A 14,943-nucleotide genomic window follows, 5' to 3' on the forward strand; every position below is an offset into this window, starting at 1 on the left:
GCAAGAGTGCTGGAGTGGGGTGCCATTGCCTTCTCCATTTGTGATGGATAGGAGAATTTATATACCTTGTTGGTGGCTTGAACGCACAGAATTATCTCAAATTAATTTAAATTAAAATAATATTGTGGCTGTACATCCTTAATGTTTAAATAAAACTCCAGAGAAATTCCTAACTGGATTCAGTAATTTTATTAATAATAATATTGCTGTTTTTAAATACATATTGGTAAAACAAGCCAGCAATTATATTACTGTCTCCAGAACGCAAGATGTTCAGTATTGGAGAAAATGAATACAAAAGTAAAACCAAAGAAGTAAAAATAACTAACTTTGAATTTGAATTGGAGATAATACTGAAACTTAATCAATATTTTCTATTGAATAGAAAGTATCTCTTAGCTTTACCCATAAAATATGCCTGGAAACAGTAAGCAAACCTTGTATAAAAACAGCTTTAGTTCCCATATCCCATATCTGTGTTTCTGAATACCATTTTCCACTAAAAGGAATCAGAGCTCTTCAGAGAAATGGCTGACTCTAGGTCTGGAACACAAATGTAGGAGATAAATCTCAGTCATTGAGTTGTATCAGGAAGCGTGGAAACAGTCACAAACAACTAAGGGTATGTCAGAAGCACATAGCTAAGATGAAAAGGCTCCTCTCAGTGACCAAGACTGAATCTGCTTGGGCCACAAAAGGAACCATAACTACTATGCATTGAAATATGTGAAATATGTCACAATTAGTTCATAATGATATCCACCTCCTCTCTCACAGAAAAGCTCCACCTTATAAAAGGGATAAAATCAAGTTTTTCAACCTCAAAAATATATCAAGTCCTATTTTAATTCAATGTGAGAAACCTTAACCTATACCAGTATATTAGCTTATTTTCCAAAAGAGCTTGATTTGTAAAGGAATTTCTGTATGATAGCTGTCAAGCCAACACTCTGTTATGTTATGAGGATGTCTATGTTGAATATGAATATTTTATGACACATTTTAATGTTATACCAGTGGAATATTAAATATGTTAATATCATTTGAATATTTCCTAATGGTGAGGTTGTTGTGTAAAATTTTAATGTAAGATATCAATAGAACTCTAAAACTTATTATGCAATTACTGAATATTATTCTGAGCCAGACTTCTGTGCTGGAAACTCAGCTTGCTGAGATTTCCAGGATGAGGGGAACTGGAAGTTAGTAAGACTGAGTTGGTAAGTAAAAAAAAAACAAAGTGAATCTATGTGGTTTTGAGGTGCCTTAAGCAGTTTATTATGAATTAAAACCATAAAGCCTAATTTTGTTTCCCTCCCTTCCAGAAAAACTAAAAACCATATTTCTCAGTAACGTATATAGAAAAAATATTTTCTGTTTTAAGATATTTATTACATGCTTATTGGTCCTGCTTATAAAAGTTTATATACTAACCAGTTTAGTTTGGTTTTTACAATCCTGTGAGGTAGTTACTATTGCAACCCTACTCTATAAATGAGGCAGTCTATGCTTAAGGCTTCTCATTGTTATATACATATGGGCTGTTGGAGTTTAGATTTTTTTTTTAATGATTTTTCTGGTTTCAAAGTCTCTTTTGTTTATATACTTCATCATTCTTAAATTTGTGTTCCTATTAAAATGATTTATTATTATGAAGCTTTTGTTCTGTCTTTGGTGGTCAAATAGTAAATAAAATGTACAGTGTCTCAAGTAGTGATAAATGCTGGTAGAAAAGTGAAGCAGTTCTGGGAAATAGTGACAAGTGTCACAGTGAAGAAGTTTGCAGTTTTAGATCATAGAATTTTAGATAGGTAGGTAGAAAAGTTACTTGATAAAGAAACTTGAATACTGCCTAGAATGAGGTGAGAAAGAAGATAGCCTGATTTCTATGGGAACAAGTTTGGAATGTAAATGCAGAGACCAGTATTAGTCTGCTTAGCTTGCCATAACAGAATACCACAGACTGAGTGGGCTTAAATTTATTGTCTTACAGTTCTGGATGCTGGAAGTCCAAGATTAAGGTGCCATCAGGATTGGTGTCTGGTGGAGGCCTCTCTTTCAGGCTTGCAGACAGCCACCTTCTTGCTGTGTCTTTACATGCCCTTCCTTTTGTGCTTGCACAGAGAGGGAGAGAGATTTCTGGCATCTCTTTTTCCTGTGACACCAGTCCTATCAGATTAAGGCTTCACCTTTAAGACCATGTAACCTTTATTATCTCTCTATAGGCCCTATTTCCACATACAGCCATGTTGGGGATTAGGACTTCAGTATGTGGATTTTAAAGGGACAGAATTTAGTTCATAGCAGACTCTGATGCAGAATTTTAGGTATATACTTATGTAGAATATATTCCATATTTTGTGGAGAATTAAAGCAGTTATAAGAACAGCTCTTTAACTATTATCATCTTTGCATACTCTCTCCCTCTTTGCTTTGTTATTACGGTGACATTGAGCGCAACCCTCATTTACTTTAATAAAACAAGAACTATGTAGTACAGGTCTATCTGTTGTGGCATTGAAGCTTTAAAATAAGTTTTTGATAGAGCAGATATAGAAGTTTTAATGTTCCTGAAGCACAAAAAAATGACTGTAGATTGAACACTAGGCTTACTGTTTAATATGTGCTTCTGTGTAGCTCTTGATAAACAATATAAGCAGTTTTTTTATTTAGAAAAATAAGAATTTTTCTAAAGCTTTTATACGTCAGGTACTATGCTAATAAATCTTTGGCACATTAAATCATTTGTTCCTAAGACTTTGTTGTCCCCTATATCACAGAGGAGAAACTGAGGCAAATGACTAGTAAGTGGCAAGACCCTAACTTTCAAGTGTGTATAAACTGACTTGAAAACTAGGGTCTTGGGCCTTCTAATCTGGCCTGTTACATTTTCTGTTAATAAAATATCACTTCTGAAAAACATTTGAGATTGGATAGCAGAATTAAAAAGATGAATGGTGTGATGCTGGTGGTGATTCCTCTCTGGGACTTGTTATATGACTCAGAAATAATAACTAAGCATTTATGTTTATGATGTATGATAGGGGAAAACAGAATTGCTCCTACAAATTTTTACATTCTTCAACGCATGACTTTCTTTACCAGATAGTATTTTGGACACTGGGAATATAGCAGTAAACAAGGCAATATTCTTGTTCTTTATACTTTATTTTAGTGGGAGAAACAAATGAGTAATGTACATCCACAGCAAAAGACAACAGAAATTTAAATTAGTTAATGTGAATAAGCAAGTACCTGTGTGCTTACTTTAGATTGGGTAGTTAATCAAAAAGTGGTATTTAAACCACTTATTTGATGGCAAAAGTGCAAAAGTGTTAGGAGAATTACAGTCAGAGAGAAACAAGCTGGTGTTGGTGAAACAGAAAGAGGAAAAAATGAAGTAGTATGAGAAAGTAGCCTGGGTCCAAATTACATACATGTATGAACCAGAGTAAGGAGTTAGGATTTTGCAAGTGCAGTATGCTGGCCCTGCAGAATTTGATATAGAGATGAGTTTGAAAAGATTCAGTAATAAGTACATGGTATAAGAGCAAATTACCTTCATGTAATATCTTACCCATGTTCATTTACTCAGCAAGATTTATTGCATATTAGGCATTGGTCCAATAATTTTGGATCAGCTGGTAAAAAATTCACCTGCAATGCAGGAGACCTGGGTTTGGTCCCTGGGTTGGGACGATCCCCTGGAGAAGGGAAAGGCTACCCACTCCAATATTTTGGCCTAGAGAATTCCATGAACTGTATAGTCCGTGGGGTCACAAAGAATCAGACACTACTGAGTGACTTTCACTTCCAGGCACTGGTTCAAGTTCTCCCAAAGACTAGTAATGATATTAGTGATTTCTTGTGTGAGATAAAAATTGTTTGATCACATGCAGTCTTACAGACTTTTTAAATGCATGCTATTTTATGAATAATTTGTATGCAAATTGTCTTCATACCTAAGACTTTCTGGAACTCTGAAATAGACCTAATGATAAACATACAAGTTTTGTTGTAACTTGTCTATGTTTCTCTGTGGGTGATTGTGATGAATTGTAGAATAAATTTTACATTTGTATGTTATATAAAAAATGCCAGTTCTAATGCTCTACAAATTTAACTTTTCATCAAATAGAATGGATTGTATCTTCATTTTTATTAATCTCAGATCAGGAGGAGATCCAAAGCAGATTTGGTATATTTCCAACTTTTGTCATGTACTTACATTTTTAACTGACAAGAATGAAATACCTGAAGTACTTAACACTTTCTTTATAGTCATTTTGTCCAGTGATGATGATGATGATGATGATGACAATGACAGGACTAACAGAAGAGAAAGCATCTCTCCTCAACCTGCTGATTCAGCATGTTCTTCCCCAGCACCATCCACGGGAAAAGTAGAAGCAGCACTAAATGAAAACACTTGTAGAATAGAGCATGAACTAAGAAGCATTCCAGCAGATTCAGAATTAAATACAGTTATATTGCCAAGAAAAGCAAGAATGAAAGACCAGGTACTTTTCACATTTATTAACATTTATTCAGATTTCTCCTTTGATATGTAAATATTTGGGGGGCAAGGATAATTTGGTGGTATCAATAGGAAAAAATGAATTATTCATTAAGTAGAACTTAAAATAACACTGGGAAGATTATTGAAAGAACATTAAAGTATACACAAAAATATATTTTAATTAAAGGCTTAAAGTGTAAAAATTCAACAAAAAGAAACAACATCAACCTTTAGTAAGCAAAATATAAGTGTAAAACATATATTTATATAATCTAGTAGACAGTAAGGTCATTTTAACTTGGGTATATTTCATTAATAGCATAATATGGTTTTAGTATATTTTATGTTTTACAGTAAAATTTTTAAAATATTTAGATGACAAAAGAAATTCTGTCAATCAACAGTAGGTCTAGAAATGAATATTTGTAATGCAGGTAAACTACGCTGATGTCTATAATAAACCAAGAACTTTTAAAAGAAGGAAAAAGAAAATTAAAAAAAATAGGAATAGACCAAAAGAAGAGAAATTCAGATAATAAACCTTTATAGGAAAAGTACATATCAAAGAAAATGAAATATAACCATATACTTAACAAACTTTCACAATTGATGCAAAATCACTTAACACATATATTGGCAAAAATCCAAGGTAAAGGGTACTTTCCTTATATGTTGATGAAAAAAAGGTAAGTTGTGGCCTTTTGGAAAAAGAGTAAAAGTATCTACTAAAATATTTAAAATGTATACTGAATGACCAAGTAATTCATTCCCTAGACTCAAAGGACTCTTTAACCTCCAGTGCTTTGATTATATATATAAATATAATTATTAGCAAACAATCATTTTAATGATTGATACAGAAATTACATTGGGACTTCCCTGGTGGCTCAGAGGTTAAAGCGTCTGCCTGCAATGTGGGAGACCTGGGTTCGATCCCTGGGTTGGGAATATCCCCTGGAGAAGGAAATGGCAACCCACTCCAGTATTCTTGCCTGGAGAATCCCATGGAGAGAGGAGCCTGGTAGGGTACAGTCCACAGGGTCGCAAAGAGTAGGACACGACAGAGACTTCACTTTCACTTTCACAGAAATTACTGAAGAAACTCTAGTATATATGTACCATGGACTATTACTCAGCCACTGTCAATGAAAATTGGAGCTGTATCAATGGCTTAGGATTTTCTACATGGCACTGTTTAGTGAGAATACCAAGATGCAGAAATTACGTGCATATTTTCTTATTTTTGTAAAAAGAACCTAAAAAATAAATTTGTATGTTAAAAAGTTGTATGTATATATGTCAGGAATTTGGAAAGTTGTAGATTAAAATATGAAAACATACATATTTGATTGTTAAGATGGGATCAGTAAGAAATGAAAAAACCAAAAGTAACTATAATTATAGAAAAAATATAGGTTGATAGTTTTAGTGTAATCTTAGGAAATGCCTTTCCAAACATTTCAGCACAAGCAAAGTAATAAATGAAGAGATGAATATATTTGTTTCAATGGAAAGTACAATACAGTGAACCAAAACACCATCCCCAGAATTTAATAGGTAATGCAAATGGGAAAAAATAGTGAAATATGTGACAGTATAAGTTGGTCCTTTACATAGTTTTGATTTCTTAAAAATCAAAAAATAGAAGCAACTATAGAAAAATGAGTAAAGGGTATAAATAAGAGGTGTTTTTTTTTTTTTTAAGTAAGGTACAAAAAAAGAAATTAAAAAATATTTTTAAGTGTTAGATTGCTGGAAATTACCTAACTTAACTATTGAGCTAAGTAAAATCTCATTTGAAGAAATAATTCTAAAGCTAAAGTTTTAAACCTCTCTAATAGATATCTGTTAATAAGCTGGGAAAATATTCATTTTAATCAAGATCTTTTTTTTTTTTTAATGATAAGGATTTTGACATCTTTTAATTACATTTAATTTAAATATATAATTGTAAAGACACTTTTATATTATGATTAATTTGCATTTGGGAATGACTATGAAATCTTAATTTAACAGATCAAGTCATTTAATAGTTTTTAATATATAAAGAACCATCATTTTATAATGTAAATAGCCATTTTCCTAAATTATCAGTTTTCTAAAGAGCTGCTAATTTAATCCAAATACAGCAACTACTACCACTCTTACTAGATAACTTTTATCCAGCATTTTACCATGCATGAAGCACCATGCTAAGCTACTTACATGCATTAGCTCATTTGAGTAAATACTGTTACATTTTAGTTTAGGAAACCAAAATTTTTAGTTTAGAAGTTATTATATAAGTTTTACAAGATCAAATCATTGAAAGGTAGTAAAACTGTGTTTTGAACCCAATTCAAACTGATTTGAACTGTCTGATTTGAGCTGTCTGATTCCTAAAGTACCATTTCTCACTGCTGGGCTGTTACTGGAGCTTCACATAATAACTAGGTAAAGTAGCAAGATGGAACAGGAAGAGTTTACTGTTACTGTTATAAAATCAATAAATACTCATGTAGCACTGTTGAAGTAAAATCAATTTTATGTTTTGATAATTACATTTCTTCTGTTGGGTCTTCTTTGCTATGTCTACTTAGTTTACAGTCTTGTTTTAGTAACTTACTAAGTGAAAAATTTTTTCCTTTTTCAGTTTGGTAATTCTATTATCACCACACCTCTAAAACGTCGCAAAGTGATTTCTCAAGAAACTTTAGTTGATCCTGTATCTTTAAGCTGCCAAAGTTCCTCTGATACCGTAGTTTTAAACTGTCGAAGTATACGAGTAGGAACACTATTCCGACTATTAATAGAACCTGTAATTGTAAGTACACACTATGCTCTTTACTACCAATTATAAGATTCAGAATTTCTTGGCTAAGACTAATATGTGTTAAAATTTATAAGTTAAAATATTTAATAGAACATTGCAATTATTTCAAGATTTCAACTTGCTTTAGGAATATAGACAATTAAAAATAGCTACTCACCATAAAAATTAGTGGGTAAAAACTTGGTCATATGTATTCCGATAAAAAAATTTTTTTAATTATAACATAATATTCAAAGTAGTGCATAATCATTATAGGAAAATGTTTATTCTCACTGAGTTGGAATTCACTCCTGTGTGTTACCATTTTATTCTCATGCCAGCCCAATGCATGAAAACAGTATTTTGAGGAACTTTATGAGAGAAAGAAGAATTGAAAAGCTTTGGGGTCTGCAGAAAAATGTCTTATGACATAGTAACTCCTAGAAATAGATTATTGGACTTTGGTGGCCGCCCAAGAGGCATTGTGCTTTTGAACTAGTTCAGTGTCCAGAGAAGCCAAAGAACTTTCTTTAGTCCCTTTATCTTACCTATCATACCTGTCTCATTCTTATTCTGCTACCACCAGTCCAATTCAAATGTATATTTTCTATTTAAGATTATAACATAATCTCTTTAATCTGCCTTCTAAGTCATATTTTTTTTTTCTTTTTGATGTATCCTATGCATTGTTATCTTCCAATACCACTGTACTTATTTTATAAGGCTTAACTCGGGTGTCCTTAATTCTGTGTTTCCAACTATTTTTTTTAATGAATAGGGGCTGGCATCATTCTCAGTATTGTAAAGGTCAGATGGACAAATGCAGTACATGGATCGCTTTTTCTGCCTTCTATAGGCTAAGTCCCAAAAGCATGTCATTTAGGGTCTCTGTAGCAAAATCTTCCCCAAAAATCTATGATTGTTACTAATTTATCTTATTTTTTAGTTTTGTTTAGATTTTATCAAGATACAGCTAGAAGGTAAGCTGTTGTATGTCCTACTGCTCACTAAAGCTTTGTTTACAGTAAAACACTTTACTGGAATAAAAAATGTTATTTTTAGAATTCACTAAGATAATTAGTTATTACATGCATCATAACAAAGGGCCTTATACCTTAAGAGTGGAAATTTCATACTATAACATCACAGAAGCTATGTTTAAGTTTTTAAGTATTCTTCATTAAAATTCTCTTTGCATCTGGGAAAAAATGTATTTAGATACTTCTTTAAGATCAAAGATTTTTCTTCATTTTCCCACTAAAGTTACCATGTACAAAATATAATAAATATTTGGGGGCTTCCCTGATGGCTCAGATAGTAAAGAATCTGCCTGCAGTGCAGGAGACCCAGGTTCTATCCCTGAGTCAAGAAGGTGCCTTGGAGAAGGGAATGGCTACCCACTCCACTATTCTTGCCTGGAAAATCCTTGGACAGGTTAGTTTGGCAGGCTACAGTCCATGGTGTTTTGGAGTCGGACACAACTGAGCAACTAACACTCTCACTTTCAGTTTTTCATAATAAATATGTACTTTAAAATTGTAATTCCCTACAGTTTCCTCCATTCATGATTTTGCCCTCTTAAGAATTGATTCCTTTTCCATTTCCATTTGTTTTTTCTCCAGAACCAGAAAATGATCCTGTAGGGATTACTTTAAATACCTCTGATCTAACAAAATGTGAATGGTGTAGTGTCCGAAAATTACCAGTAGTGTTTCTTCAGACTAAACCGGCAGTTTATCAGAAGCTGAGCATGCAACTGCAGATGAACATGGAGGATAAAGTTTGGAATGACTGTAAAGGAGTAAATAAGTTAACAAGTAAGTTATGTAGAGCAAAGGTACAATACACTGGTTAGCAGACTGAGTTGATATTGATAGATACCTTAGATATATTCGTCTTACCTACAATCTTGATAATGACATTATAAGATATTACTTCCCTCATTTTATAGAAGAGGAAAAGTCCATAGAAAATGGAAGTTCTGAAGTTAAAGCCCAGGTTTAGCCATTTGGAAAGTTTTCATAATGGGTTGAAACCCCAAAACATACATAGTCTTTATTTAACACTGTATAATCTGAGTAAAATGAGGTGTTTTGTTTTGTTTTAATGTACTGATAGATGTTGTAACTGTAAATCAGCCATCAAGTTGGAATCTTTAAAACTTAGCCCGAATAGAAAGTTTGAAAGTTCAGTAACAGGCCTTCATTTTCTACAATAAATCAATGTGGTTCTCCAGTTTGTTTGTTTCCCTTCTCCCTAACATTTGTGGCATAGTGTGACTAGTTGTAAAATATTTCTCCTCACTAATTGCTCCTTCAGCTTAATGATGAGTAAGTGATAGATAACTATGAAAGCTGCAAGAGTTGGCACATTAGTGAATATTGGTTTTTACAGTTAAATCTGGAGTTACTGCCAATTGACAGCAGTATTGATGGATTATATGTTTAAAACTCAATATACTTGGATCCTATTAGGCGAAATAAATTAGTTACATCTATGAATAGATTCATTCTAGAGCTGCTGCTAGGGTAATGTGTTCTGGTTCCTTTCTCTTAATTGACTGAAGTGACATTGTTAGGTGACAGTATTATTGGTCCTTATTTTAGTATTTATTATATATCCACTGTATGCCAAACACTGTTTTGAACATTTATACCAGGATTTCTGGTGATATTCTTGGAAATAGCTAGTTACTTTTTATTTTAGTATCTATTTACTTATTTTTTTCTTTTAGACTTATAATTATATTGGTTTCTTTTCAGATTTGGAAGAACAATACATAATTCTAATTTTTCAAAATGGCCTTGATCCTCAGGCAAATATGCTATTTGAAAATATTATTACTGACATTGGTATAAAGAATAATGTGTCAAATTTTTTTGTGAAAATTCCCTTTGATGAAGCCAATAGCAGACTTGTTGCCTGCACAAGAACCTATGAAGAGAGCATCAAAGGAAGTTGTGTGCAAAAAGAAAACAAAATTAAAAATGTAATTATTTTTTAAATGGTAACTTTAAAGGGAAATGTGTTTCATTATCATATTGCTTATTTGGAGTTAGCTCTTTTTATTTCCATTTCAGAATTATTTGCTTTTATGTGTAATTTGTAAACTACATGGTGTCAAAACATTTAACGGTGGTGGGTGATTTGTGACACAAATAGTATTTGGTACAAGTCTCGGAAGTATTTTAGTTTCTTTCCACATTCCGTTCTTGTCTTTACTTTTTGTCTCCTTTTCTTTTTCTCTTGTCCCTTTTTCTTCCCCTCACCGCCCCGCCCGCTCCCCGCCCTCAGCATACATATATATGCAGTGCTACATTCAAAGTGACTGGTATTCTAGTTCTTACATTTTGCTAGTGATTCCTATTGGTGACATTGGCTTCAATACAAATAAAGGCATTTTGGTCCCTGATGTATTATACTTTTATGTGTAACATGTGCATACATGGTTGACAACTTGGAAAGGAAGCACATAAACCTTTTGATTCTGACTCTCACCAGTTCTAGAATAACTGATTCTAGAATAATTGATCATGTAGTAGGTAATTCTGAAGCCACCTGAATCAAAGGCCACAATACTATTATAACATACAATATAAGTTATTCAATAAAAATATAACTTAAATACTTGAAATTTGTCTCCTACCACAGCAACTGGAGTTTGCTGACAATTTATTAGAAATACTTAAATGTTGCAGCCTGCCTACAAATTTGGAAATAGGGCTATCCAAGGCATAATATTGGTGAAGTTGAGCAAGACTTCACCAGAAAAGAACTATCCACACAGTTAGTGGGTTGAAGAAAAGAACAGGAGGAGGAAGGGGAACCATTCCCCTTCTTTTGCAGAATTGGCTACAGGAAATAATTCCAGAGGAAGAAAAGAGCAGTTGGAGCCATAAGGCAGCTGTGATGGACTCAGATTTCAATGGAAGGCTCTTTCTTTAAGGACTCCTTGATTCTGGAGAACTGAAGCTCAATGGACTGTGTTCCCTGAGCCTCTGCTCCCATATTCCATGGATTTCCTAGGCACTGAACTTAGGTAGGCCTCCACTTGTAGAAGAAAAAATCCACTATCTGTTCTTTGGATTTTACTAACATAATCTAATTTAATATGGATGGTAGAGATCTTAGACAAGATACCAGAAAACCAGTTACAAAAATTGGAAGTATCATTGTTCTAGAAGCTACAGATAAAAAGAAAGTGGACTCTAGTTTTGCCTGTTTCTTATTTTTAATCCTTTTTAATTGAAAAGCATTCTTGCCTTTATCTTTCTGTTGAAATTTTTTCAAATTGATTTTGTGAACTGGTAATTTAATTTTCCTTACCAGGTGGCCCTTGAATCTAAAATACAACTTAAAAACAAACAAGAATTCCAGTTTTTTGATGATGAGGAAGAAACTGGAGAGAGCCATACCATCTTCATGGGTCCTGTAGAAAAGTGAGAGAATTCCTTTACATTTGCAACACTTAAATTTCTTCTGTTTTATTACATTTCAGTGTTATACAGACCTATTTTTGTTTTGTTTGCTTATATTTTAAAATTTTGTTACAGATTGATAGTATATCCACCACCTCCAGCTAAGGGAGGCATCTCCGTTACTAATGAGGACCTGCATTGTCTAAGTGAAGGAGAATTTTTAAATGATGTTATTATAGACTTTTATTTGAAGTAAGTTAATTTTCTCCTAGCCTTTCAGCAAATTTTTAACACATCATAATGTATATGTTTGTTTTCTAGAGTCAGAGTTGTATTTTGAATTCCATCAATGCCACTTACTGTGTGACATTTCGAAAGTAATGTCTCTGTATGTATTTCTTCATTTTAAAAATGAGAATAATGGGAATGCAAGGGATTTCTGTGTATTAATTTTATATCCTGTGACTTTACTGTATTCATTGATTAGCTTTAGTAATTTCTGATGGCATCTTTAGGCTTTTCTATGTAAAGGATCATGTCATCTGCAGTGAGGGTGTTACTTCTCCTTTTCCAATCTGGATTCCTTTTATTTCTATTTCTTACCTAATTGCTGTGGCTAGGACTTCCAAAACTATGTTGAATGGTAGTGCTGGAGATGGTATGGAGAAAGGGAACCCTCTTACACTGTTTGTGGGATTGCAAACTGGAACAGCCACTATAGAGAAGAAGGTGGAGATTCCTTAAAAAACTGGGTATAGAACCGCCATATGGCCCAGTGGTCCCAGTGCTGGGCATATACCCTGAAGAAACCAGAATTGAAAGAGACACTGTGCTTTCATTGTCAGACCCAGTGTTCATTGCAGCACTATTTACATTAGCTAGAACACAGAAGCAACCTAGATGTCCATCAGCAGATGAATGGATAAAGAAGTTGTACATATACACCATGGAATATTACTCAGCTATAAGAAGGAATGCATTTGAGTCAGTGCTAATGAAGTGGATGAACCTAGAGCCTATTATACAGAGTGAAGTAAGTCAGAAGGAGGAAAACAAATACTGTATATTTAATGCATATATATGCAGTCTGATGAATCTATCTGCAGGGCAGAAAGATGAATATTGTATATTAATGCATATATATGGAACTTAGAAAGATGGTACCAATGGATGATTCTACACGCAGGGCGGCAAAGGAGACACAGATGTAAAGAACAGACGTTTGGACTCAGTGGAAAAAGGAGAGGGTGGGATGATTTGAGAGAATAGCATTAAAATATATACATTACCCTGTGTAAAAATGTCCAGCATGTTTGATGTCCATGCATGAAGCAGGGCACCCAAAGCTGGTGCTCTGTGACAACCTAGAGGGATAGGGTGGGGAGGACTGTGCGAGGGAGGTTCAGGATGTGGGGGAAACATGTATATCTATGGCAAATTCATGTTGATGTGTGGCAAAAACCATCACAATATTGTAATTATCCTCAAAATAAATGAATTTTTTAAATGGGAATAATATCTAAAAGAATCATGAGAATGTACTTGAGATGCACATTTCAGGTGCTATAAAAAATAGCACATGCAAAGTGATCATAGATAGTAGCTTATTACATTGTTACTGTTAGAGTGTTTGGGGCTTCCTTGATGGCTCAGATGGTAAAGAATCTGCCTGAGTGCGGGAGACCCGCGTACTATCCCTGAGTCAGCAAGATCCCCTGAAGAAGGAAATGGCAACCCACTCCAGTATTCTTGCCTGGAAGAGTCCATGGACCAAGGAGCCTGGTGGGCTGTAGTCTCAAAGAGTCAGAGATGACTGAATGATTGAGCACACACACACGCTGTGTTAGAAGTTTATGATTTTATAGGGAATACAAATATGGGATTAAAGTATTGACAGAAGCATTAACATGGTACAAATATAGCAGAAAAAGAAAGCATCATTCTCTTTGGGGGTTGAGAAATGAAGAATCAAGAAGCTTTCCTTGAAGGGCCTACATCATGATCTGGAATACACATACATAACATGTATGTGTAGTGTGTTTATGTATGTATAAACTGTATGTGTTTACTGCTTTGTGATGTAAGATGAATGTGGGTATGAAACAAAACCATCGGTGTGTCTAGTGCTCTCCAATATATTTTGTTTATTCAAATGTGTAATATATATATTTTTAAACTGGTTGTTAAAAGCCCCTGGATTGATTTTTATAGCCTATGATTGCAGCCCACACTTGGGGAAAAGACAGCATTATTATTCACAATGAAAGATTTTGATCAGAAAAGTGACGTGTAATTGTTTCCTTAAGGTCATTTTGACAAGCAGGTTTATTGTGAATGTCTACATGAGAGATGATTTAAGCAAATTCAATTAAGGTGATATAAGAAGCCTAGTTAAGGCATTTCAGTTGCAGTGAAGAAGAAATAATGAAATGTTTTAAGAGGTAGAGTTGTTTAGCAGAAGTCCTGGACTGATCAACTGCCTATTAAGAAGATAAATAAATAGGTGTCAAATAACTCCTAGTTTTCTTACTAGTAAGATGTCCAAATGATTTTGCCACTCACCAAACTGTGATATGACAAAAGGGACCGTATCAGTAAACAATTGTATATATGATTATAGAGGTCAGTTGAGTTCTGACCTAGAGACACATAGAGATAGAAGGCTTTACAGATAGTAGTTTAATTGGGAGAATGGATGAAATTGCACAGTGAGGGATACAGAATGAGAAAAAGGGCTATAAGGACAAACCCTGCAGAGCAGATTTTAAGAGAGAGCGAGTAAGGAGACAATAGATTCTGAAGGTATTTGAGAGGTAAGAATTTTAAAATAAAGATTTGCTGGCAAGAGAAACTGTCCTAGATTTTAAATGCCTAACTTTGCATATGTAGATTCTTTTGAAACCTCACACATATTCAAGGACAAGTTCAAAGTTCTTGATAACTAAAGGATATTATTTCATAAAAATACCCAACAAATCATATGGAAAGATCTTCAGTGTTATTAATCATCAGAGAAATGAACGTCAAAACCACAGTGAGATCTCACCTCACACCCATTAAGTAGGATGGCTGCTTTATTAAAAAAAAAAAAAAAAATCCCCCAAAATAACAAGTATACAAGAGAATGTGAACAAGTTCTAGCCCTGGTACACAGCTGGTTGGAGTATAAGATGGAACAGCCTCTGCAGAAGACAGTGTTGTGGTTCCTCAAGAAA

At 33.7% G+C, this 14,943-nt stretch overlaps 1 protein-coding gene across 12 annotated transcripts in view; it reads left to right on the plus strand.

The window, feature by feature from the left end:
• SENP6 (SUMO specific peptidase 6) overlaps window positions 1-14,943 on the plus strand; it is a 143,290-nt gene that overhangs the window by 91,949 nt on the left and 36,398 nt on the right. For all 12 annotated transcript variants that reach the window (XR_009738381.1, XM_061427243.1, XM_061427251.1 and 9 more), the window contains 7 exons: window positions 4,282-4,520; window positions 7,152-7,322; window positions 8,257-8,290; window positions 8,933-9,127; window positions 10,073-10,299; window positions 11,640-11,749; window positions 11,864-11,980. Coding sequence is in view for 11 of the 12 variants with exons in the window: in XM_061427243.1 (XP_061283227.1) it covers window positions 4,282-4,520; window positions 7,152-7,322; window positions 8,257-8,290; window positions 8,933-9,127; window positions 10,073-10,299; window positions 11,640-11,749; window positions 11,864-11,980 (1,093 nt within the window). In the remaining variant the exon portion in view is untranslated. The remainder of the gene's footprint in view (window positions 1-4,281; window positions 4,521-7,151; window positions 7,323-8,256; window positions 8,291-8,932; window positions 9,128-10,072; window positions 10,300-11,639; window positions 11,750-11,863; window positions 11,981-14,943) is intronic.

The sequence above is a fragment of the Bos javanicus genome, chromosome 9 (genome assembly GCF_032452875.1).
Source record: "Bos javanicus breed banteng chromosome 9, ARS-OSU_banteng_1.0, whole genome shotgun sequence".
Classification (NCBI taxonomy): domain Eukaryota; kingdom Metazoa; phylum Chordata; class Mammalia; order Artiodactyla; family Bovidae; genus Bos; species Bos javanicus.